This window comes from Hyaena hyaena, unplaced genomic scaffold (assembly GCF_003009895.1).
Source record: "Hyaena hyaena isolate Hyena2069 unplaced genomic scaffold, ASM300989v1 scaffold_341, whole genome shotgun sequence".
In the NCBI taxonomy this organism is placed as follows: Eukaryota; Metazoa; Chordata; class Mammalia; order Carnivora; family Hyaenidae; genus Hyaena; species Hyaena hyaena.
In genome coordinates, this window is record NW_024080973.1 from 627,085 (window position 1) to 651,784 (window position 24,700).

Here is a 24,700-nt window from a genome sequence, read left to right on the forward strand (position 1 = left end):
CATTTTACGGCATTAGGGCCAGGGCTAGGGGATGGGGTTGAGATCAGAGGTGGGAGACAAGGGCTTCAGCTAATCAAATGAGACTGTGACGGGATTGGAAATATATATATATATATATATATATTGGGGGCGCCTGGGTGGCTTGGTCCATTGAGTATCTAGCTCTTGATTTTGGCTCAGATCATGATCTCACAATTTCGTGAGTTTGAGCCCCATGTCAGGCTCTGCACTGATAGTGCTTGAGATCCTCTCTCTCCACTCCTCCCCTGCTCATGCTCTGTCTCTCTCAAAATAAAAATACACGAATAAAAGGAAATAAAGCATATATATTTGGTCTGTGCCTCCAGTTCCTAATACAGAGCTCCTAAAATCTCTGTAATTTCTGGAGTGATATGGGTGCCAGGAGTATCTTCTGCTGTTTGCTCTTTGCCTTCAGTTCCTGACAAAGAACTCCTACTCCCTTGGAATATCCTGGCTGGTAGAGCATCTTTTGTTCTAAAGAGATAACTCCTAGATAGCCTCAGGATGGGGGCTGGTCACCAGACACAGCAAGCCATGGTTAGAAGCTTAGAACTTTTAGCCTACCTCCCCCAGAAGCTTAGAACTTTCAGCCTACCTCCCCACCATCTGGGAGAGACTGAGTCAATAATGGATCAGGCATAAAATCCATAAGCTACGAAGTTTGGAGTGCTTTAGGGTCAGTGAACACACTGAGATACTGGGAAGGGTAGTGCGCCTGGAGAGGACCTGGCAGCTCTGCGCCCCTACCCCTATACCTTGTGTCCATTTGGCTGTTCCTCTGTTGTATCCTTTATAAAAGCTGGTAATAGGAAGTAAAGCTCTTCCCTGGGTTCTGTGAGCCAGTTTAGCAAATGATCAAACCAGAGGAGGAAGTTCTGTTCAGAGCTGGTTTGGTCAGAATTATAGGTGGCACGTGGGGACTGCAGTGGTGTCTAAACTGAAAGTGTCTTGTGGGACTGAGTGCTTAACCTGTGGGGGTCTGCACTTAACTCTGGGTAGTCAGTGCCTGGACTGAAGTGAATTATAAGATGGTCAGTTGATGTCTGGAGAATTCGAGAACTGGTAATTGAGTAGGAGAAGAAACCCACACACTTGGTGTCAGAAATGTTAAGAGCAGAGAAATGCAGGTTGGGATCAGGGATGGGAGACACAAGGCCATAAATATAGTCAAATATAAAAAATGTGACCAATTTGTTGGCATATGGTAAGGGCTGATATTGTAAGTTTTTTTTAATATTAAAGGAGAGAGACTGGAGTGTCTCTTCCATGTATCTGAATGATTTTTTTTTAATTTTTTAAATTTTTTTAATTTATTTCTGAGAGAGAGAGAGAGAGAGAGAGAGTGTGAGCAGAGGGTCAAAGAGAGAGGGAGACACAGAATCGGAAACAGGCTCCAGGCTCTGAGCTAGCTGTCAGCACAGAGCCCTATGCAGGGCTCGAACCCACTAACCATGAGATCATGACCTGAGCCAAAGTCGGACGCTTAACCGACTAGGCCACCCAGAAGCCCCGATCTGAATGATTGTTTAATAATTTCTCTCTCCTTCTGGCCACCCTCTGGAAGTACCAAGCACACACTTCTGAACACAGCTGTTTGCAAGGAGCCTCACCTGGCGGTTCCTCTTGGTATTTGGGTTCCTTGCTGTTCTCTGTGCCAGGAGCAGCTGCAGTATCCCCCATGGACTTAAAGGGAGTGGGTGTGGCGCCCATTCTGGACCATCTGTTCTGCATGTCCTCTCTTGAACTTAAGCACACATCATGTTAATGTCTCATAACACAACACATCGGCAAAATGTATGTGTGTACATTCATGGTATCGCATGTGAGGGAAAGTATACATCATCTTACTTTGGCCTTTCCTTCAGCTTTTCATTTGAAGAATGATAATCATAATCGGAATACTGCTGCCGTCTCTCCTCTGGAGAAAATGATCGGTTTGACTCTATTTCTGAGATATCTGGTTTCAAAAATAAGAAAAGACTTCTTATTAAAATATTGAAGACCTGTACCAGAAGTGATACTATTCCCTGGGTAAGCCAACATGAGAAATGGAAAAGAGGCAGGCAGTAAATGTGCTATTAGTCTAGCAGTCTTCCTTTGGAGAAAATCTGAGCCTTTGAAGGGAAAGACATTAATTAATAAAGAGGAAGCCAAATTCAGATTATATTTCTCTTTCATTACACTCTCTATCAAAGCTGCTACTGAGGCTCAAAATTCAATTACTGGATCATATAAGTGTCCACTCATTTTTAACCACACAGAACAGTGCTTCTCAAACTTTAACGTGCATAGGAATCACCTGGGATCTTATTAGACTAGCTGTTCTAGGACAGAATCAGGCCTGCAATTCTGTGATTCGAGCAAGCTCCTGGAGGCTCATGCAGCTGGTGGACTAAGGATCACACTTAGAATAGCAAGGAAATAAACTATAAGCTCTTAGCATACTGGGATTGTTTCTCCTGCTCTGTATTCCTGCACTGCACTCACAGCAGTAACCAAATGATTAGACTTTTGATATAATGGAAGCTAACCTATGCCTTAAGGTTTTCTAAAGTAATTTTTTAAAAAATCAACATGTCTAGGGTGCCTGGGTGGCTCAGTTGGTTAAGCATCCAATCGGCCCAGGTCATGGTCTCACAGTTCATGAGTTCTAGCCCTGCGTCAGGCTCTGTGCTGATGGCTGGATGGCTGGGAGCCTGGAGTCTGCTTGGGAGCCTAGAGCCTGCCTTAGATTCTGTGTCTCCCTTTTTCTCTCTGCCCCTTCCCCACTCACACTCCTTCTCAAAAATGAATAAACTTAAAAAATATCAATATGTCTTTCTTCAAACTTGAGTACTTAATATTTTCCAAGTTCTTCTGCACAAAGGCATTACTAGATGGTTAGTCAGTATCATACCTACTTATTTTTATTGGTAATTTTTACACTGTTAAAATGTGACCCCATGTGTAATCCAGATTCAAGAAACAAATATTACTTCCTAAGACAGAAGAGGTGACACAGATTGCTAATCGATGAATACCACAATATTCAGCCATTCTGATTGATTCTTTAGCTATCTTCCATATGACCTTCCTTTTATTTGAAATAGTAATATCCACTTTTTAAAAATATGCAAGAAAGTACAAGACTGAACAGTTTGCAAATGGATGTGGTTAGCTCTTTGAGCCACTCATACATATATTTTTTTACGAACAATTTTTTTTTTCAATGGCCTAAAACAGATTCTGCTGGGGAGTTCACACAAGTGCACCTGAATTTCATATTGGAAAACTAGTATCAGCAGACACTTTAGTAAGAAAATAACCACCACTTATTGGCATTAAAGCTTGAAACAGGAGCTTTTCTTAGAAATTCAGCTTCCAGCTGGATGGCTATACTAAAGTGAGAATAGAAAACCAACAGCCTTCCTGGCTTCCAGCCAAGCTCGCAGGCTCCCCCCTTTACCTTCTATTTCTGAGTCGCTGTCATTTAATGATGGGATGTTGATGAGTGTTTGCTTGCTGTCTCTCAACACCACTAGCTGGAGTTTTCCTCTTGACTTTTCTATCAGTTTTCGAGCATCCGTTAAAGACATGTTTTCAGTTACAGTTCCATTTATCTGTATTTATGGAGAACAGTTATGTTATATGTAATACAACTGTTCACAGTGAAATAGAAAGTTTGCATTTTGCCCTTCTAAAAGTGTAAATTCTTTGCTCAGCTATTCAAACAGATATGGGTTTTAGGATGACTGAATAAAAATGAATTATCCATTAAATATAACCCTGCATGCCTGGATCCCAAAGACAGGTGTGAGAGAGCTGTGGTATACTTAAGTTACTCTGCTAATTTATTTAACTTTCATGCTCAAGACGATGGCTGGTTTACTACTGGAACATGTTTCCTGACTGGAGAGGTTTACAAACACTATTAAACATTCAACATTCATGTACTACCAACTCTCCCTCTCATCTTTCCTTAGTTTAGGGAATAGGAGCTTATTAAACTTTAAATAAACAGGGAATAAGAAAGTATTCATTGAAATTTTTTTTTAAAACTAACATGACTTAACAAATTTCCATGTCTGTTTTTTATGATAAAAATCTCACCCCGCTGCCCTTCCCGGCTTTTGTCTTATTATTGACTCCCATTTCAACAAAGTTTCACTCTATCAGCACTCAGATACAAGATTTGGACTAGAAAGACAAACATGAATTCACTTGTTCTCTACCTTGAGAATGATGTCTCCTTCATGCAGGTTGCCATCTTTAGTTGCCAGACCAGTTCTGGTCATTTCCTTTATGAAAATCTGACTCCCAAGCCGGAGACCATATTCTAGAAGACATGCATATAAACATACAAATATTTCATCAACTTGTTCAGAACACTTAGTCTGGTTTTTAGTAAATTTTTAAATATTTATGAAAAATTAATTTTGCATGTGGGACATTCTATAGGACAACTAGCCTGGACTCATCAAAAAATGACATAAAAAGTAAAAGAGGCAAAGGGACTGTTCTAGATTAAAAGAGACATTAAAAAACCAAATGCTATGCCTGATCCTTCAGTGGATTCTTGATCCAGTATGGGACAGAGGTAGCAGGGGGGGGGGTGTTGGAGGGAGGTTACATTATTTTGGAGCAACTTCAAAATGAACCACACTATAATATATTAAAAGGGATATTAATGTTAATTTTCTAAAGAACCCATTAATGGCATTTCGGTTATGTAGGAGAAAATTCTTATCCTCAGGAGATACCTGTCGAAATATTCAGGGCCAAAGGGGGTCACCCTTGCAACTTAGTTTCAAGTAGTTCCAAAAAAACCACTGAGAGATAAAAGAAGTGTGGGAGAGGAAGAGAGAAGGAAGAAAGGGAAAAAAAGAAGGGGCAAGAAAACAAATGTGGCATAATGTTAACAAATATTAAAACTAGGTGAAGGATATCTGAGTATTTGCTGTAAAATTAACACTTTTCAAAATGGGGACAAAAAAGCCAATTCAGTACATCTCAAAAAAGATGTTCTGCTGACAGTGCAGTTGCCTACAGGAAGGCAAGTAGTATACCCTTTATGGTAACAACTTACATGTGTGTGTTTGGCATTGAAAAAATTTCAGTGTGTGAAGAAAACAGGTCAGTAAACCAGGCAAAGCGATAAAGTATTTAAGTAAAACCACTATACTCAGGGGGGTTGTGAACTTTGGATTGCTCTCAAAAGAAAAAACACTGTATTTACTAAATATGCATAGTGAAAAGTATTTTAAATGCTATTCAGACTCTTCTGATTTTATTAAACTTATAAAAATACCTAATTAAAGGATAAATTTTGACTGTTTTAGGAACCACAAACAGGCTTTAAAAACAGGCACATTCAAATTTTATTATTCTGGACTCAAAATCTGCTAATTTCAAAACAAAGTAACGTCCTACCATTTAAAAAAGTTTTGAAGTAGATTTAAAGAGAAGTTTCTTTATTCAAGTATAATTAACATACAGTGTTCTATTAGTTTCAGGTGTACAGTATAATAATTCAATAATTTTTTACATTACTCAGTGCCCAAAATGAGAAGCGATCTCCTTCACCTGTGTCACCCATCCCTCCCACCCACCTCCCCTCTGGCAATCACCAGTTTGTTCTCTCAAGTGCTTTACAAGTGAGTTAGCATCAGATCTTAACACAGTAGTGGAAAATGTTGAGGTCCACCCCCACCCCTTTAGGGAGCTGATAGTCAAGAAAGAATTAGGGTAAGACAGTATATTCTTTCATAGATGACAGTTCCTTACTAGTTAAGCAGCCTCACAGCCCAGCACAGAAGGCTGTGACAGCTTGAGTGATGACTTCTTTCTCATATATCAACAATTCTTCTATCCTCTTAAAAACTGAAGACTTACTGTACAGTTGCAAATATGTTGTTATTGGTTTATTATGGGCTTCTCTTAAATGGAGAAAAAATAAGTTGACCAGCTTCTACGACATGTACCAGCAAAGATGTGGTGCCATGAAATGCAAGAGTGGGCAATTAAAAATGGGTATTTTTCTTAGTCAAATATAGGTCTTTCCTACTGTTAGGTTTCTTTAAAAATTAATTTTTATGCAGTTCTTGCCAGTAATAGACAAATTATTTTGTAATCCTAACAAATGGCAAAATATCTTTTAAAAAGTGGAATTCTTTTACCCAGTGAATTCCAAATTTAAGTAACAAAATGGCCCAAGAGGAGTAAAATGCTATCTCAGCAAAGGGACACAGCCCCTTCTATCCTTGATACTATTACTAAAACCAGGCATGACTAGGCGTCTCTTACAGACAAGAACTTTTCAAGACTCATTAGTGAGTCTTGAAATCAATTTAGTAAGTTATGAACAGCATTTTAAAATGTAACGTAACGGAACCTCTCAGAATGGATCACACAGAATAAGTAGTGTCCCATGGAAGGTTTGTTCAAGTATTTTGATACGAAAATGCACCCATGATTGTTTGCAAGATGTTCTTTCTGTCGTGAAAGAAGAGAAGGAGGGGAAAGAGAAGGAAAGGGGAAGAGGTGAGGAAGAGAAACAGAAGGAAAAGTCTGAAAATGAAAAGTCCTGCCTTGGGTAACTCAGGAAGCTGGGGTACAAGTCCTATAGAATGTGCATCAGGCCTCTCTGAGGGAGGTCTCATGTCAAGTCATCTTTCTCAAAATTCCTCCAGTCCATCTTTTAGTCTGGGAGCAGAAGGATTTTTACTCTAGAATTTTTATAGGTTGATGAATTAATATGTCATTATCAATGGTTGTAAAGAGTCTACAGAACCCTTAAACTTCCTAAGATGCTCATTCCTTAGAGGTAGTGCAGTCTCGACTCTTTCCTCTGTTTTCTGGGACTGGACTCTGCACAGCCTGTTATCACATCCTTGTGTTATTCTTTAGGTACTTCGATGGGCACCTAGTTCTAGACTCAACTTTGTGCTCCACTAAAAGTAAAAACAAAACAAACAGTCTCATCAGACAGCCTATTTGAAATGTCAGTTCCCAACCTAAAGGGCAAGAAGTTCACTTTGTATTATTTGGATGCTCTTCATCATTCTTCCTCTTAGAAGGAGAATTAAAGAACAAACGGAGATGAAAGATATGCGACAAGTAATTTAAAAAGTTAGAACCAAGAACTTGATGCAAGGAACATCTCCGCAGTACCTCTAAAGCCTTGTTCATCCACCTACTTGTATCTGACCATCTACTTGCAGGAATGCAGTTTGAGTTCTGGCTCACCACTTACTGACTGGCTTCAAGATAGGGGCAAGTCGCTTCCCTTCTTGAAGTTTCAAATCCTCACCGAAGCTAAGGACTGCTGGCTTCTCTGCCACGTGGGGCTCCAGTGAATTTTGGATGAGATGAACCATGTGCAAGTGCTCCAAGGAATGCGGTGTGGGACGGGCAGCCTGGGCCAGAACTGTCCCCATTTGTGGGCACACCAAAACCTCTGTGCACCACGGTGCTCCCCACTGTACAACAGGAGTGAGGTCTAGCTGCCACACAGGGCTCTGGGGAGGATGAGGAATGATTTACTCAGCCCAGGCCTGGCACGGAACAGACACTCAAGACCAGCTAGAGTCTGATCCACTCTCATGGTTCCACCACTTAAGCTGTACCAGACTCCACAGGAGAGCGTATTAACACGCAGACTCCAGGGACCGTCCTCAGTGTTTGAATTCGGTGGGACTGAGCCGGGGCCTGAGACTCTGCATTTACAGAAGTGTCCAGGTAGTGCTTCTGCTACTTTGAAAACCCCTTGGCCTAGGAGTTTAAAGCCACATTTCTGCAGCCTGGCTCTGCCACTGGTGACACAGCTTTGTGCAAGTTAATGAACTTTTCCTTGCCTCAGTCTCCTTGTCTATATCATGAAGATGTAAGTAACTCCTAGGTGAGGTGGTTATAAGGAAAGAAGCCAGTCAGTTGGCACAAAGCATTTAGGTCAGTGCTCAGCACACAGTAAGTGCCGCTTTAGAGTTAGCTGCCGTAACAGTGCTTCTCTTCACCAAACGTGCCTACCTTCATTTGCTTTGCTTTTCACCAGAAGAACCGCGATGGGCCTGTCCGAATCCGGCTGGTCTGCGTGGTCCGGCCGCCCCCTCAGTTTAGGGCTGGGGCTGCGGGAGTGCAAGTGCTCGCGGCTGCGGCTCTGGGATGCCGAGTAACGGGCACTGGGCTGGGCCCTGCGCCCGTACTCCTCCGGGCTGTAGCCTCGGTCATAAGCCCGGTCGTAGGCCGGGTCATAGTCCCGGTCGGTGCTCCGGCCGCGGCTGCGTTCTCGGGCGCGCCCATAGTCGTCCTGGTCCAGGCCCCGCTCCAGGCTGCGGCCGCGGCTGTGCTCCCGGGCCCGCGCATAGTCATCGTGGTCCAAACCCCGCTCCAGGCTGCGGCTGCGGCCGCGGCCGCGCTCGCGCTCCGGGCTCCGGGCCCGCTCATGGGGACGTCCCCTCTCTGGGCTGTCCTCCCAGCTACGGCTGCGCGCACCGTGGCTGCTGCGCCGGCTCCTCTCGCTGTACCCGCTGCGGGCACTTCTGCTGTCAAACTCGTCCATCACGTCAAAAGCGCGGTCGTCCTCACCGACGGATGGGCTGCCGTGGGGTGGGGCCAGCTGGACCTTCCGGGGCCTCTTAACCACCTGTCACCCAAGCAAAACAGTGGGAATGCAGGACAAGCTCAGTTATAGAGAATGCAGGGTTAAGATCCCAGCCCTGATTCTCCTTTCAGTAAAACTGTCCCTGCCAACTCACTAAACCTTGAGTTTAAGACCGTGAGTTTAACTCTGAACACCGTGCCTCCAAAATCTGCTGCTACTCAGTGTTCTGAACAGCATCAAGGGACTTTAAATCACTAGGTTATGAAAATGAAAATCCAGAAATTGAGATATTCTGGATACAACTGCCTAATACATCCAAAAGTCAGTGTCATTAATAGGTGGGGGGAGGGACGGGAATGGCAGTAGGAAAGCAGAGAGAAAGAAGGAACCTTATAGATGAAAAGGCACTGAAGAGATTAAGGACAAAATGCAGTGACTGAGCTCTGATTGGCTCCTAGATGGGGAAGAAAAGTCTATCTACTGAAAACATTTTGGGATATGGACTGGATATTAGATGATACTTTGAAGTCATTAATTTCCTTAGAATAACAGTGTTATAGTTTTGTAAAAGAATGTCCTTATTTAGGAGATGCATGCTGAAGTAAGTAGGCTTGACACTGTCATATCTGCAACTTTCCTTCAAATGGTTCACTAAAAATAATGTTTATATGCATTAAAAAAATCAAGTGGAGGGACACCTGGGTGGCTCAGTCGGTTAAGTGTCTGACTTCAACTCAGGTCATGAAGTTTGAGCCCCAGGTCAGGCTGTCTGGTGTCAGCACAGAGCCTGCTTCAGGTCCTCTGTCCTCCTCTCTCTCTGCCCCTCCCCAACTTGCACTCCATCTCTTTCTCAAAATAAATAAACTTTTTAAAAAAAGAAAGAGAAAAATTAAGTGGGGCACCCGGGTGGCTCAGGTCATGATCTCGTGGTCGTGAGATCAAGCCCCACATCAGGCTCCATGCTGAGCCTGGAGCCTGCTTGGGATTCTCTCTGCCCCTCCCCCACTCACATGTGTGTGCTCCCTTTCTCTCAAAATAAATAAATAAACATTTTAAAAAGAAAAAAAAATCAAGTGAAGACAGCAGAATATTAACACTGTAGAAGAGGGGTGCCTGGATGGCTCAGTTGGTTAAGCAGTTAAGTGTCTGACTCTTGATTTCAACTCAGGTTATAATCTCACAGTTTGTGAGATCCAGCCCCTCTCCTGGCTCTGGGCTGAGAGCAGCTCTGTGACAGGTGAAGCCCGTCTGGGATTCTCCCCACCTCTCCCCTGCTCACATGCGTGTTGCACTCTCTCAAAATAAACATTAAAAACAAAAACCACTGTAGAAGATAAAGAACTGTTTATTATACTAATCTTAGAACTTTTCTTTTTATTTGAAAACTTCATAATATAAAGTTGAAAAAAAATTAAATACCACATACCCAGTACATCTCCCTTGCACTGCCTTTAAACACTATATATCAATTCTGGCTTCATGTGTCCACTTGCTCGGCTCGAGCAGGCACTCCCTGAAGCACAGGCCTGCTCCAGACTCAAGTGGCATCTCGCTTATAGCTGCTTCTCAAGCAGTGTTTGCTGATGAATGAGTGAACAAGTGAATGAATGCTACAATACTACCACTATCTCCTAAGAAACTCTAGTTTATTAAGATATAACAGATTTTGTTGGGGCCTTTACAAGTGAGTTTTTGAGCAGAAATTTATTTTCCAAAATACTGTTTGGTTTTTTTTAATGTTTTATTTATTTCTAGAAGAGAGAGAGACAGCGTGAGCAGGGGTGGGTCAGAGAGAAAGGGAGTCACAGACTCTGAAACAGGCTCCAGGCTCTGAGCTGGCAGTCAGCACAGAGTCCGACGTGGGGCTCGAACCCACGAACCGCGAGATCATGACCTTAGCGAAAGTTGGACGCTTAACCGACTAAGCCACCCAGGCGCCCCTCCAAAATACTGTTTTACCAGTGTTCTCAATCTAGTAATTCTCTTAGGACTGTCTAGCCTAGTTCCTAAGGCAAACTCACTCAGATACGAGAACATTGGAAATTAGCAGCATGAGGAAAAGGCAGGGGAGAGATTAGGTACAGGTTTACATCACCCATAACGTCACCCCAAAGCAGGGGCAACAAGAAGTAGCAACCCCTAAATTCTGTCAAGTGTTTAAAAGCAAGTGGTAATTTTCTCCCGAGCATACTAACAAGATACTACTGAGACCAGCTGAAAGCAAACCCAGAGCTTACAATGGCGGCAATCTTCCCACTCTTTCTCAGCTGCTGGACAGCAAATGAATGGAGCACATCCTCCATGGAGGTGCCGTTAACCATGACCACCCTGTCATTTTCTCTGCAAACAAAAAATAAAAACAAGGTGTGAAAAACTCCTATCTATTCACTGTAAATCATTTATTTAGGAACACATAAAAGCAATAAATTGACCCAAAATGCTTACTATAAGGCTGAGTGTCTGATGAATCCTGAGGCTGAATCAGTCAACTCAGTCTGAACCCTTCCCAGGAAGGAACCCACAAGCCGCTAAACCCAGTTATGACATGGTCTATGGGAAACCAGCGGGGGACCAATACCAAAGGGTTCCTCCAGGAGGCACTGGGCAGTGGCAAGGTCTAAGCACAAAAGGAACTTCTGCATTAGGCCCTCCCTACCTGAGATACATAGTGGGCTTCAGGAAGTCTACACACAGCCCCCAAAGCAGGTTTACATCCATCTGTGTTTTTATGGGTAGAGGGATCAGGAGTTTGCCTCAGATTATAAAGGAAATACTGAGGTCATTAGAACCTTCTTCTCTCATCCCCAAAACTACTTTTTTAAATTCTGCACTGCTCTCTGTATGAAAGACTACTAACTTAGATATGAATATACAGACTTGATATGCCAAGAAATCCTAAACTTTTGAGATCTCTGGCCAAGGCAGTCATATAATCAATTTTAGATTCTGACCTAAGAAATTCTCCTGAGGAACACAGATATGTTTCTTTTAAAATGGCATGATCTCTTCAGAACAGAAGGCTGGCACTTGAAAAACCTGTGTTTTCAAATAGTTAAGTTTTCCCAATTTCCATTTCCTTCTTATAATCAGATCATCATTGGGGCACCTGGGTGGCTCAGTCAGTTAAGTGGCCAACTCGATTTCAGCTCAGGCCTCAATCTCAAAGTCGTGAGTTCAAGCCCCATATTGAGCTCCATGCTAAGCATGGAGCCTGCATAATATCCTCTCTCTCTCTCTGTCTCTCTCTCTCTCTCTCTCTGTCTCTCTCTCTCTCTCACTCTGTCTCCCTCTCTCCACTCCCCTCCTGCTGTGTGTGCTCTCTCAAAAAACAAAACAAAACAAAAAAACAACACTAATCAGATCATCATTAATCCAAAGTATCTTCATTAAATCCTTAATGAATAGAAGGTAAAATAATATAAAGTGTGGGTTGGGTGCTGGGAGCCGGGAGGAAAGCATGCTGATTTTGTGCTCCATATTCAGAAATGATTCCTAAGCCCAGGAATGATAGTTGTGATAGTTATTACTATTTTCCTGTGGAAATGACTGCTCTCCTCCCTTTAAAGGTTTGGGGATTGTTAAAGCATAATGTGTTATGGTCTCAATTCTTGCGTGTGTGTGTGTGTGTGTGTGTGTGTGTGTTTGGTTTTTTTTTTTAAGTGCATACCCTGTCTAGGACCAACGGGGGTGGGGTGCAAGGACACTCACTGAAGCAGCCCATCAGCGGGGCCCCCCGGGAGCACGTCAGAAATGACAATTGATGTTTCTCCATTTTCAAAGTGGGGGTTGTCTCGGCCTCCGGACACTGCAATTCCAAATCCTCTTTTGGAATCCTGTTCATTGGAGTTAAGAGAAGAATTCATATAATAAAAATCCTTCCGTAAGTGGCTTTTAGGATTTATTATAAGCATTCAGTAAAATAAAGGTCAAACCAATAACCAGAGACAGCTCAGGAGCAGAGGGCTTACAGAAACAAATGAGAAACAAAATAAGGCACCATCATGGTTAGCTGACAAGTTTATAAAGGGAAATCCTTGTCTAAAAGAAACAGTCTTGTGAAAGCTGGAAAAGATTGATAACAGACTGGAGTTATCACTAGGGGCTGGCATAGGAAATAACATCTTCTGTACAAACAGGGATATGCTATTCAAATCAGCCATCATACCTGTTCTCATATCCTGGCCTGACCTGAGACAGCTTCAGTCACAACTGAATCTGTGTTGAAAATCCCATTTTTAAAGTATGCTTTAACTTCCAAGTAGGTGAACTGGTGGTTTCATTTTAATAGAATGAAAAATAGAAGTAAATGGATTTTAAAGATAAAATTTGAAGAGAAACTTAGTTTTAAGATCTTATGAGAGGGCAAAGCATTAAACTCCATCCTATGTACATATAAGACAGAAAATACAGACTAATTACATTCACACTTAGTCTAGAAATGTAGAACAGTGAACCCAGATAATACATAACCCTAATTCAGTGTTTAAAAAAGCTCAGCTCCCAAAGTTTCATCAAGATGATATGGGTATGTGACTGTAATGGTAAATCAGGGTCATAATATATAAAAATGTATTCCAAGAATACAAGAAAGTCTTCCCCCACCCATGGAAAATTTCCTGCATAGAACCCACTATGCTAACTGATGACAATTACCAACACAAAACAGGCTAGGCGATTGTCCCTTAATTACATGGCTTTGGATTGGGCAGCACCATCACTTGGTAACTGGTTTATGCAGAGGTAGCTCTGTCCTCTACACTAGACTTAAAATGTCTCTCATCTTTGCCACTTTGGGGCCCAGACTTAAAATGTTTCTCGGTTTCAGCTCAGGTCATGGTCTCATAGCTTTGTGGGTTCAAGCTCTACATTGGGCTCTGTACTGGCAGCATGGAGCTTGCTTGGGATTCTCTCCCCCCCCCCCCCCCCCCCCCCCCCCCCCCCCCCCCCCCCGCCACCCTTCTCCCACACACGCTGTCTCAGTCTCAAAGTAAACAAACTTAAAAAAAACAACAACAAAAAACTCCTTTAGTCATGACTGGGATAAGAAACACAACCCATGTCTTCTGAATGCTAACCCAATGTTTCAAAATTGAGTTTGGACTTAATATGTCATAGTAAAAATTATAGAAGTTGTAGAAGCTATCTTGACATCCTTAAATAGTACAGGCTATTTCCACTTCTCCCCTCCCTTTCTCTTTCTGCATAACCTATTCTGTGAGATAGGTGAATACTCTTTGCTATTATACACGCCTTAACCAAAAAATACAATAGCATGCAAATCTTTGATAATGTAGTAATTACTGCCAGCTGTAATGCATTATCCACCTTAAGGCGGAAAAACTGTGTTTGGCCAAAAATGAGAAGATCCATGACCTGTAAACTCAAGAACAGGACTGTAGCAAATATAAACTGTGCAGCACTCACCTTTTGTAGGGTCACAGTGTACTGTTCCCATATCAGTTCTTCCATGCCTGGGGCCTGTTTTAAAACAGCAAAACCAATTTGTTTAAACCAGAAACATTTCCATGCTAGAAATAAAGCTGTAAGTCAAAATGTCTTAATATGAAGTCCGCTTACACATTCTACACACCAAAAAGTGTTGATATATTTTTTTTAATGTTTTATTTATTTCTAGAGAGAGAGACAGCGTGAGCAGGGGAGGGTCAGAGAGAGAGGGAGTCACAGACTCTGAAACAGGCTCCAGGCTCTGAGCTGGCAGTCAGCACAGAGCCCGATCCAGGGCCCGAACCCACAAATCGCGAGATCATGACCTAAGCGAAAGTCGGACACTTAACCGACTAAGCCACCCAGGCGCCCCAAAGTGTTGATATTTTTTTAGGAACATTATGTTACCTATTTTCAAACACTCCTTCAGTCAAATGGCAGTCTTAACAAATGAAAAGTAGTGAAATACATAGTAAGAGATATACCCTAAAAAAAATGAGATGAATTAGTTTTATTATCACCACTCCAAAACCGTCATTACAAAATCCCTTAAAAAGAAATCTAGAGTTTTAAACAGGTATTTTTTTAATTCCCTTTTTTTTTTAAGTCACTCCCTGCTCCTCCTGTCAAAGATGACCTCTTAGGCAAATTTTATGCATTTTTTATGTGTAAAGGAACCCCTGACCTTGTCAGAGAGTGCCTTTTCTCCATGAGTACTGCTGAGTGTGAAAGATGAAAATGCCTGCATAAATAGATGGGGCTTCATTTCTGACAATATTCCAAAATAAATCTCCAGAAAAGCCTGAAAATAGTGGTTATCAGTTTTAAAATACTAATAATAAATCTATTAAGTGCAGGCTGCCTTTGAGGAGAAATCCTTAAAGGCTAGAAATACCAAGAAACCTCAAAGCCAGAGAGATAAACCAGTATTGAAGCAGGTATTCAAACAGGAGGCTGGGCAGAGAGAGAAACTGTAGGATCCAAACAGGAGAGATTAGATAGGAATGGATGTGGTAGGGGAAAAACACCATTGGGCAGAGGACGATGGCAGGGGCATGTTCCTTGCTCATCCTTGGCTAGAGTAGAGTGGAAATAACTAAAAATATCTCCCTGGAGAGTTTCTCTCAACAGACCTGTACTCACACAGGTTTCAGACTAAAATTCTTATTACAGACAGTACTACCTTTCCTCAAAACATGTTCAAAGTGGTTAGGCAAGGTAGCACCACCCTGGTGTACACAGACAAATGCAGATTCCCTCCAAGGAACATACCAAACACAAATTTCAGAGAATCCCCCAGGTGAGTATCGGAGGAACAGGAGTTCACAATTTGAATGCACACACACAAAGCAAGTCACCATGAATGATAGTTAAAAGAGAAAACTGCAGGACCAAAGACTATAAATAATGGAACTATCAGTCACAGACTCAAAGAAGTAGGTATAATATGTATGTTTATCATAAGAAAGTAAAAGGGGAAATTGGAAATATAATGAAAGAAAAAGGGAACATCAAAAATGACCAAGCAAATCTGAAAAAAAGCAACCAATAATTTTAGAAATAAAAATAGTAATTGAGATGAGATAAACAATGGAGTGAACCACATACTGTACACAACTGAAAAGAGTAATTAATTGGAAGACAGTTGTGAAGAAATTATCAAGAACACAGCAAAAAGCATTTAAGAAGTGAGACTTAAGACCAAGGAAGTCTTATTTACAATATATCTAGTTAGATTTCCTGAACAAGATGCTGAGAGGGTACTCAAAGAGATAATGGCTCTTCTAGAATTGAAGATTTTTCAGGTTCAGGAAGCCCAATAGATCAAAAGCAGAGTAAATGGGGGCTTTGGGGAGAGATGGGAAAAAAACACTTTTAAATACATGGTAATTTCAAGGCAGAAAAAAATATATCAAGACTTGAGAAGAGTCTAGACCTGAGAGATTACCTACAAAAGAACAATCAGAATAACAGCTGACTTCTAAACAGCAATGATGGAAACCTGAAGTTAAGAGAATATTTTTAACACGATACATGTTGATTTTGATGGCAGAAAAGATATTTAAAAAAAAAAAAATAAGAACTGGGAGAAATTATTAACCTAACCAGCAATAAAACAATTTTGAAAGGATATTTAAGAAGGAAAATAATCGCAAAAGGAAGACCCAAGACAAAAGGAACATGAGTAAGCCTGAGCACATATGCAACTATAATAATGTATAATTTGTTAGACTTAAATAAAACAGAACCAAAGCACAGGCAACATCATATATAAATCCAGAAGACTTTAACATAATCAGATTACTCTAAATGTTTTATTCGGGAGCAGAGCTAAACTGCTGATTATATCTGAACTTCACTGAGTTTTATCTACATGTTAAATTTTTGGGGGTAACCACGACAGGAATACCTACAGTACATAACTTCCAACACAGTAGAAGTAAAAATAAACCAAAAAAAAAAAGTCAATCCAAAACAAGGCAAAGGAGACAAAATGTGAAATTTAGAAAAAACACAAATGTAAAATGCAAACTAGAATACAGAAAGAATATAGAAGAGTAATCACAATAAATATAGGCAAACAAGGTCCAGGGGTGCCTGGGTGACTCAGTCAGTTAAGCATCCGACTCTTGGTATTGGCTCGGTTGTGATCTCACAGTTCATAAGTTGAAGCCCGGTATCAGGCTCCAAGCTGACAGCCTGCTTGGGATTCTCTCTCTCCCCCTCCCTCCCTCCCTCTCTCCGCCCCACCCTTTTACCTGTTTACCTCCCGTTTGCCTCTCTCTCAAAGTTAAAAAAAATTTTTTTTAAACCAAGAAGATCCATCTAGCTATATATCTTTCAATAAGAGAATATCTAAAACCTAATGACACAAAGAAACACATACATAAAAGGCCTTACTGTATCTATATGCAAATTAAAATAATTTTAAGAAAAACTATCTAGTTGCTTTACATTAAAATGTTTTCAAGTCAAATTTATCGTCCCTGCACTGGTACTCTCTTGTTGAGAGAGAAAAGAACTGAAAAATGTCCAGATGATGTGCTTCCTTTTTTCACAGTTAACAAAGTCTCTTCACTGGGGAGAAGAACACAGCTTAACATTAAAGGCAAGTCTATCAACTGATCTATTGGAGCAGATCATCATGGCAGAGGGGCTTGGGAAAAGGCAATTTTGTTTGTATGGAAGGTAAACCAGCCTACTCTTGAGTAGCAATAACTGATTGCTCAAATTGAGAGGAAGTCCTAATCCTTTAGCTCACCCTCCTGCTATGTACTCACTTTTAAAAGGTCATTCCCATGGCTAATACCATCTGGCTCCAAGAGATCAGAATTATTAGATTAAAAACTAGAATTAAAAAAATCACCTCTAGGGTTAAAAAGAAAATACAAATGGTCCCTGGAACAGGCAAGAACTAGGACTCATGCTAACAGCACACGTGTGACCAGGTGCTATGGTGTTGGGCCAGGGGAAGGATGAGAATCAGCATCCAAAATGGGGTTATGTTTAGGTTAAATGAAGCCACATCAACTCAGTGAAACAGGTATACATTCAAAAAGATCAGTATCTAAATTATGTTAATTGCTCCAATTATTTAAGTTTGTTCACCATGACCAATGTTTTTTAATTAAAATATTTTACTTATTTTTGAGAGAGAGAGACACGGATTATGAGTGGGGGAGGGACAGAAAGACAGAGACAGAAGCCAAAGCAGGCTCGAAGTTGTCAGCATAGAGCCCAACATGGGACTTGAACTCATGAGCAAAGAGATCATGACCTGAACCGAAGTCAGAAACTTAACCGAAGGAGCCACCCAGGCACCCCGACCACTGTTTTTCAACTGAAAGAAAATGGAAGTAGATTTTCAGTAAAATGTTTATATCTCACTCACTCCACTTCATCCCTTATCTCCTAAAACAGTGGTTGGTGCACAGAGTAGGCACTCAAAAAGGTTTTCTTTTCAATAAACCAAGAAGTGGATACACTGTCCATCCATCGCTTGTTAACGTGATTAAAGTACTGATTTTTACTACTTACAGGTTTTCTTAATGGAAATTTTCTATTACAGTCAGTGGCTCTCTGCTTCTTCAACAACACCCTTGAGGTGGTCATGCTGGGAACTCAAGTGCCTGTAAGGTCTCATGTGCTAGGTGTGCTTTTTCACCACCATTCCTCTCTGGAATGTTGCAGTCTGTGTTTAAAACAGCATTTTACAACATGTGCCAGTACAACACAAGTTTTCCAAGATTTTATTAACGTTTTCTATTTAAAAAAAAAAGATTTCTTAAAAAGAAATAGTAAGCAGAAACCTGGTGGATTAGAATTGATCTTGATCCTCTCTTTCCATTTCCACAGAACACCTACTAACTCCCTGGCACCTTCAGGTTTCAATGTGGCCTTAACCAATCACCTGCCAAGTAGAAATGACCTTTACTAGCATGCATGTTCCTCATGTTCATCTTCTTACACTTGACTCTACCATAAAGCTGGCAAATTTCAACAGGGTGAATTAATCTGGAAGTTGTGGTAAAATAAATACAGATGCCAATTCCTCTTTCAATATAGCTATATCCCTACGTTAAGAAAAACATCACTGTTGGTAGGAATGCAAACTGGTGTGGCCACTCTGGAGAAGAGTATGGTGGTTCCTCAAGAAGCTAAAAATAGAACTACCCTACAATCGCAGTTGCACTATTAGGTATTTACCCAAAGGATATAAAAATACAGATGTGAAGTAGTACATGCACCCCAAAGTTTATAGCAGGCATTATCAACAATAGTCAAACTATGGAGAGAGCCCAAAATGTCCATCAGCTGATGAATGGATAAAGAAGATGCAATATATCTCTTTTCTATATATAGGTATGTATTAGATATAGACATATAAAATGGAAAATTACTCAGCCTTCAAAAAGAATGAAATCTTGCCACTTTCAAGGATGTGGATGGAGCTAGAATGTATTTTGCTAATAAGCAAAATAAGTCAATCAGAGAAAGACAAATACCATATTTCACTCAGATGTGGAATTTAAGAAGCAAAACAGATGAACATATGGGAAGAGGGTGGAAAGAAGAGAAAAAACAAACCACAAGAGACTCTTAACAATAGATACTGAGCACCTATGGGTTGATAGAGGGCGGTGGGTGGGAGAGGGACTAGATGATGGGTACTAAGGAGGGCACTTGTGATGAGTACTAGGTGTTGAATGTAAGTGACGAACCACTGAATTCTACTTCTGAAACCAATATCACACTGTATGTTAACTAAAATTTAAATTGAAAGACAGAAATAAACATCACACAGCACCTTCTCCAAAATACTCATCCTAAAAATCATCAGGAAAGAACTAACCAGGACAATCACTCCTAGGACTGGGCATTGCTATGGGGTGGGAGAGAGCACAAATGTCCAAAAATGGAGTGATATTTGGGTTAAATGAATCAACACAATGAAATGCATAGGCATTCAAAATAATTATTTAACTTCCATCAATTTTTAAAAAGTTTCTTTATCATGATTACTACATTTTGAATTAAAGAGAGAAAGAACTAATTGGCTTTATATTTTCAGGTCTGTCCACTCTTTGTGGGAAGGATGGGAATATAAATTGGTATAAATTTTCAGGGGGCAAATAATAATAAGTATCAAAATGTAAAATCTGAATACCTCTTGATCATTCAGTTCCACTTCTAGCAATTTACTTTAGAGAAATAGCTGCACAAGTGCACTAAGGTAAACATATGAATTTATTTATAGATGAGTATAATTTTTAATAGGAAATTAATAAAATGTCCAACAACAGGATATTGGTTACATATATAGATCATACTCAAATGTCTATGGGGGAAATCAATATAGAAAACATCACTGTTCCATTCTTGTCATAAATATATATATTTATATAACCATACATGGAAGAGATGGGAAGAATAAATACCAAAAAATAAAATTTCCCCAGGAGCTGTGGGGCAGCTCCTGTATGCAGGAGAATTTTCTCTGTATGGCAGAGAATTTTTATATGAGCACCTTACTTTTAGAATACATTTTTATTTTAAAAATAGCAAATTCTCTTTTAAAAGTTTTGGATTTAGGGGTGCCTGGGCTGGCTCAGTCAGTTAAGCAGCTGACTTCAGCTCAGGTCATGATCTTATCCACTCCTGGATTCGAGCCCTGTGTTGGGCTCTGTGCTGACAGCTCAGAGCCTGAAACCTGCTTCTGATTCTGTGTCTCTCTCTCTTTCTGCATATCTCCTTCTCATGCTATGGCTCTTTCTCTCAAAAATAAATGTTAAAAAAAATTTTTTTTAATAAAATAAAAAATAAAAGTTTTGGATTTAACATTTTTTATCATTTAGCCAAATAAGTGATTTGCCACAAAACTTTATTTTTAAAGTATTACCCAAGATAGAATGAACCTGGCTTTTGAAATTCACTATTCCATAATGAGATTATACTATCTAAGTATTCCTGTGCTGCCCACAGGGCTAATTTAAATTAGATTTATCAGAAAGAGAATTAAAGTTTTTAAAAATTAAGTTTAAAAAAATTTAATGTTTATTTATATTTGAGAGAAAGAAACAGAATGCAAGTAGGGGAGGGGCAAAAAGAGATGGAGACACAGAATCCGAAGCAGGCTCCAGGTTCTGAGCTTTTAGCACAGAGCCAACATGGGGCTCAAATCCACAGACCATGAGATCATGACCTGAGCTGAAATCGAATGCTTAACCAACTGAGACACCCAGGCACCCCAGGACTGAATTAAATTTTTAATCAGTCAGACCTTGCCAGGTGCCCAAAGATCTCACCACCTTGTATGAACTGATCAGATAAGTGGCTTCTTTACCTACGTTGTGACATAAACTATTAACTATTTAAACACAGTACTTAAAAGAATATATGTTCTGTTACACTAAGTGATGAATTTAAAATCTTATTTTTTAAAGATGATGAAACTGAAGTAAAAATACATTTTAATAGCTCTTTTGAAAGCTATTAAAGTATACCATAACTGTGTATTTAGCCCACAGAACTAGGACTTTATACGAAGGTCTCAGAGAAAAACCTTCATTCATTCACTCTCTCAATTCACTCTCTCATTTATTCATTCACTCAAATTAAGTACCCAGTATGGGCCAAGCATGTGATTTGTGGCACTTGGGATACACTGGTGAATAAAAACCACCAAAGCCCATGGAGTGTTTACCAACTACAGATGTGGCCAAAAAGAAAATCCCTGAGTGTCTTCCTGCCTCATCTATATGAATACCTTTTGGGAAACAAAGACCACCCCGCCCAGTCACACATTCCTCAGAATATCATCTCCGGGTACATCTCCTAGGGGACAGGCTGCCAAAGTACAGCAGCTTAGTTGAGGGCTTCAGCTCATGTTTTTCAAACTGGGCCACTGGGCTTGGGCCCCACACAACCTATGCTGGGCTGTGCACAGATTTGAGAATTGCTATCAATATTCAGCGGGCTGTTGCTTAGCTTTGAGGAGCCTTACATACATGTATCAGAGCCAAAGAGACACACATTTGATGATGCAGTGATTTCTCTCCTGGGCAGAGGCCCGAGAGAAATGTATGAATACATGTGACAAGGATACACACAAAGGGTATTCATAACAACATTCTCAACAGCCAATACCTAGAAACAACCCAAATTAATATCAAGAGCAGAATGGACAAATAAATCATAATATATTAGTAAAATACGATATTCTACAGTAATGAAAACAAACTAGAGCCACACATACCACAACACCGATGCAACTCAGGTAAAACAGTAAGTGAAACTCATCCTAGAAGAATGTGCAGAGCCTGATATCACTTTGATATAATTCAAAAAGCAGTGTTTCACAACAATGTGAATATATTCATTATTACTGTACTGTGCACTTAAGAATAATTAAAATGCTAAGTTTCATGTTCTGTGGTTTTCTGCCACAATAAAGAGCAAGCAAAACTAATTTTTTCCTTAGGGATGCCTTGTTTAGGGATGCATATGTGTATGTGTGTGGTAAAACTATAAAGAAAAAAAAAGCAAAGGAATGAAAACCACAAACTACAGGATGAAGTGAGTCAGGGATGTGGCAGAGCGAGAAAGGACTTTGTGTCCATCTCCATGAGACTCCATGGGTGTGCATGATGGGCTCCTGGGTATTTGTTCTATTAACAGGCTTTATGATTTAGATGTGTAATTCCTGCATGTGCACCAAAAATTTCATAAGTTCAAAAACGGGGGCAGGAACACCCCCTGGGTGGCTTAGTCGGTTAAGTGTCTGACGTCAGCTTAGGTCATGATCTCACAGTTTAGGAGTTAAAGCCCCACATCAGGCTGTCTGTTGTCCACACAGAGCCTGCTACTGTCTCCCTCTATCTCTCCCCTCCCCTGCTCATGTCGATCTCCCTCAAAAATAAACATTAAAAAAATAATAAAATAAAAAATAGGGGGAGATGCATGAGTGAACATCAAGGTGTACCCGATTCCTGGACAGGGACCTTATACCAAACATTTTTTAAGCCCAGACTTTGCAGAAGAAAAGAGAAGAAAACGTGACCATTTATACTGGAGGAGGGAAAGACAGGGTGGTGGCAATAATTTGAGAGGGTATGGAAGGAAGGTGAGGGAGAGATCAGCAAGCTCTGGGTAAACAGTGGGGTGCAGGGCTCCCACGTCTCCTATCTACCTCAAGTCAACACCCCAAATTATTCAAACTCAGCCCATAATTATGAGAGCTGTATGATAAAAACCCCAAGCCACAGAAGTAAACATTCATACATGCTACAGTAGTACTTGCCATTCAAAACTCTAAGAGGAAGAAAAGAACATGCGAAAAACTTTTCTATAATTTAAGAACCTAGATTTCCTAAAGATTTCTGCAGAGTAAGGAAGCAAAAAGTTTCACCCTCAAACAAATTCCCAAACACAAACAACTTCAACGAGGCAGTATATTAAGTCATTCCCAGGAAGCAGCAACATGCTTGCAGACTCCCAAAACCTGGAAAACAGCGGTATTTGATTCATAAATCCCATAAGAGGCTATCAGTTTCATATGTCTGCTAAAAATAAGGCAAGTATTTTTAAAACCCACCATTGTTTACAGGCTGCATGTCACAATTTATTACTGAAAGCTGCCAGAAGTGCAAATAAATCTGAAGAGAAAGGAGTCACTGTGAGAAAGCTTTTGCTCCCCAACCACTTCCCACAAAGAAAGGCTGGGAAAGAAAAGAGGGAGAACTTGCAAAGGGACTCACGTGGCCTTTCAATCTCCCAAACTTTTTAACAGCCTGGATCCACATCCTCTGGAGGACCTGAGCAGTCTTCATGGCCTCTGGAGATTAGTCATCCAGGCCACTGCCTACACCCCAGGCGCTCACCCATTGCCACTACTCCACGTGGTTACGTAAGGCGGATACAATAGTGGCCCACATTCCCAGCAAATCCTGTTGTCATCTAGCACAGTGACACATCCATACAGCAGGGACGCCGGAACGCTTTGAAAAGCACCACTTGTGAGGAAAAATATCAATCTGGATTTATACCACTTGAAGGGCTTTCTTTCCCTCCTCTGTCCCATGCAAGGGAACAAGAGAATCAGCAAATATCCTTGTTAGACATATAGAGTGACTCAGGATCGAAGCAGAAATTATTAAGCAAAAAGGACATGGAAATGAACATTAAGAGAAGTGTTTATACAGACCCTCCCATACACGCATACACAAAAGGCATAAACTGGCTGGAAATGAACTAGTAATGTTTCAGGTGAATGGAATTGCTAATGTTACATAGAAATTAAAGGCTTGAAGATAAGATTTTTCACATCCTTGGAGGCGAGAGGAAGCTGGGAGCCAGTTGGGGGACAGAGTGCTCACTCAGCAGTTTTCTCTTCTCCCTAATCTTTCTGTAAGGTTAGCAGATAAAAGAATAACAAAGAACCATATTATTTGTTTCTTTCTTTGTTTTTACCAATGGTGGGGGAGGGTGGAAGAGTACATTTTAGGTTTTTCAACATCTAGCAAAGACTTTATGGAATGCCTAGGGTTTCAGAGTTGGGTTTGGGATTTCAGAAGCATGGTCTTGGGGTTCCAGTCATCATTCTTGCTCCTGTAATGCATGTTACACCAAGGGACCAGACCAAACTATTTGCAAACGTGAAGAGTACACTATCTGAACCGTCTGAAGTTAAGGTGTGTAACAAATTTGACCATGAGAAGACCATAGAGGAAGCAACTTGAAGCAGAGGCAAGAATGTGAAATATAAAGGCACACGATCTGGGGTGCAGGATTTGTTCCATCACTCAACTGCGGGACCTTGGATAATCTGTCTCCACCTTTAGAAAATGGGGAGGGATGCCCATGTGATTCAGTCGGTTCAGCAGCAGACTCTTGATTTCAGCTTGGGTCCAGATTTCACAGACATGGGATCCAGCCTTGTGTCAGGTTCTAAGGTAGGTGTGGAGCCTGCTTGGGATTCTCCCTCTCCTCCCTCTGCCCCTCCCCTACACGTACTCTCTTTCTCTCATAAGTAAACAATAAGTAAGTAAACAAATAAATAAAAAGAAAATGAGGATAATAGCACCTACACCTCAGAAGGCCACTGTCAGCCTGAAATGAGGCAACCTCTACAAAGGGCACTTGCTAAAGAGGCACTTC

At 40.7% G+C, this 24,700-nt stretch overlaps 1 protein-coding gene across 4 annotated transcripts in view; it reads right to left on the reverse strand.

The window, feature by feature from the left end:
• Positions 1-24,700, reverse strand: part of TJP2 (tight junction protein 2) — a 125,423-nt gene that overhangs the window by 25,796 nt on the left and 74,927 nt on the right. For all 4 annotated transcript variants that reach the window (XM_039249533.1, XM_039249530.1, XM_039249532.1 and 1 more), the window contains 8 exons: positions 14,024-14,077; positions 12,308-12,432; positions 10,837-10,939; positions 8,026-8,641; positions 4,233-4,336; positions 3,467-3,620; positions 1,870-1,978; positions 1,632-1,765 (listed from right to left, as the gene is read on the reverse strand). In XM_039249533.1, the coding sequence (XP_039105464.1) occupies positions 1,632-1,765; positions 1,870-1,978; positions 3,467-3,620; positions 4,233-4,336; positions 8,026-8,641; positions 10,837-10,939; positions 12,308-12,432; positions 14,024-14,068 (1,390 nt within the window). In that variant the 5' untranslated portion in view covers positions 14,069-14,077. The remainder of the gene's footprint in view (positions 1-1,631; positions 1,766-1,869; positions 1,979-3,466; positions 3,621-4,232; positions 4,337-8,025; positions 8,642-10,836; positions 10,940-12,307; positions 12,433-14,023; positions 14,078-24,700) is intronic.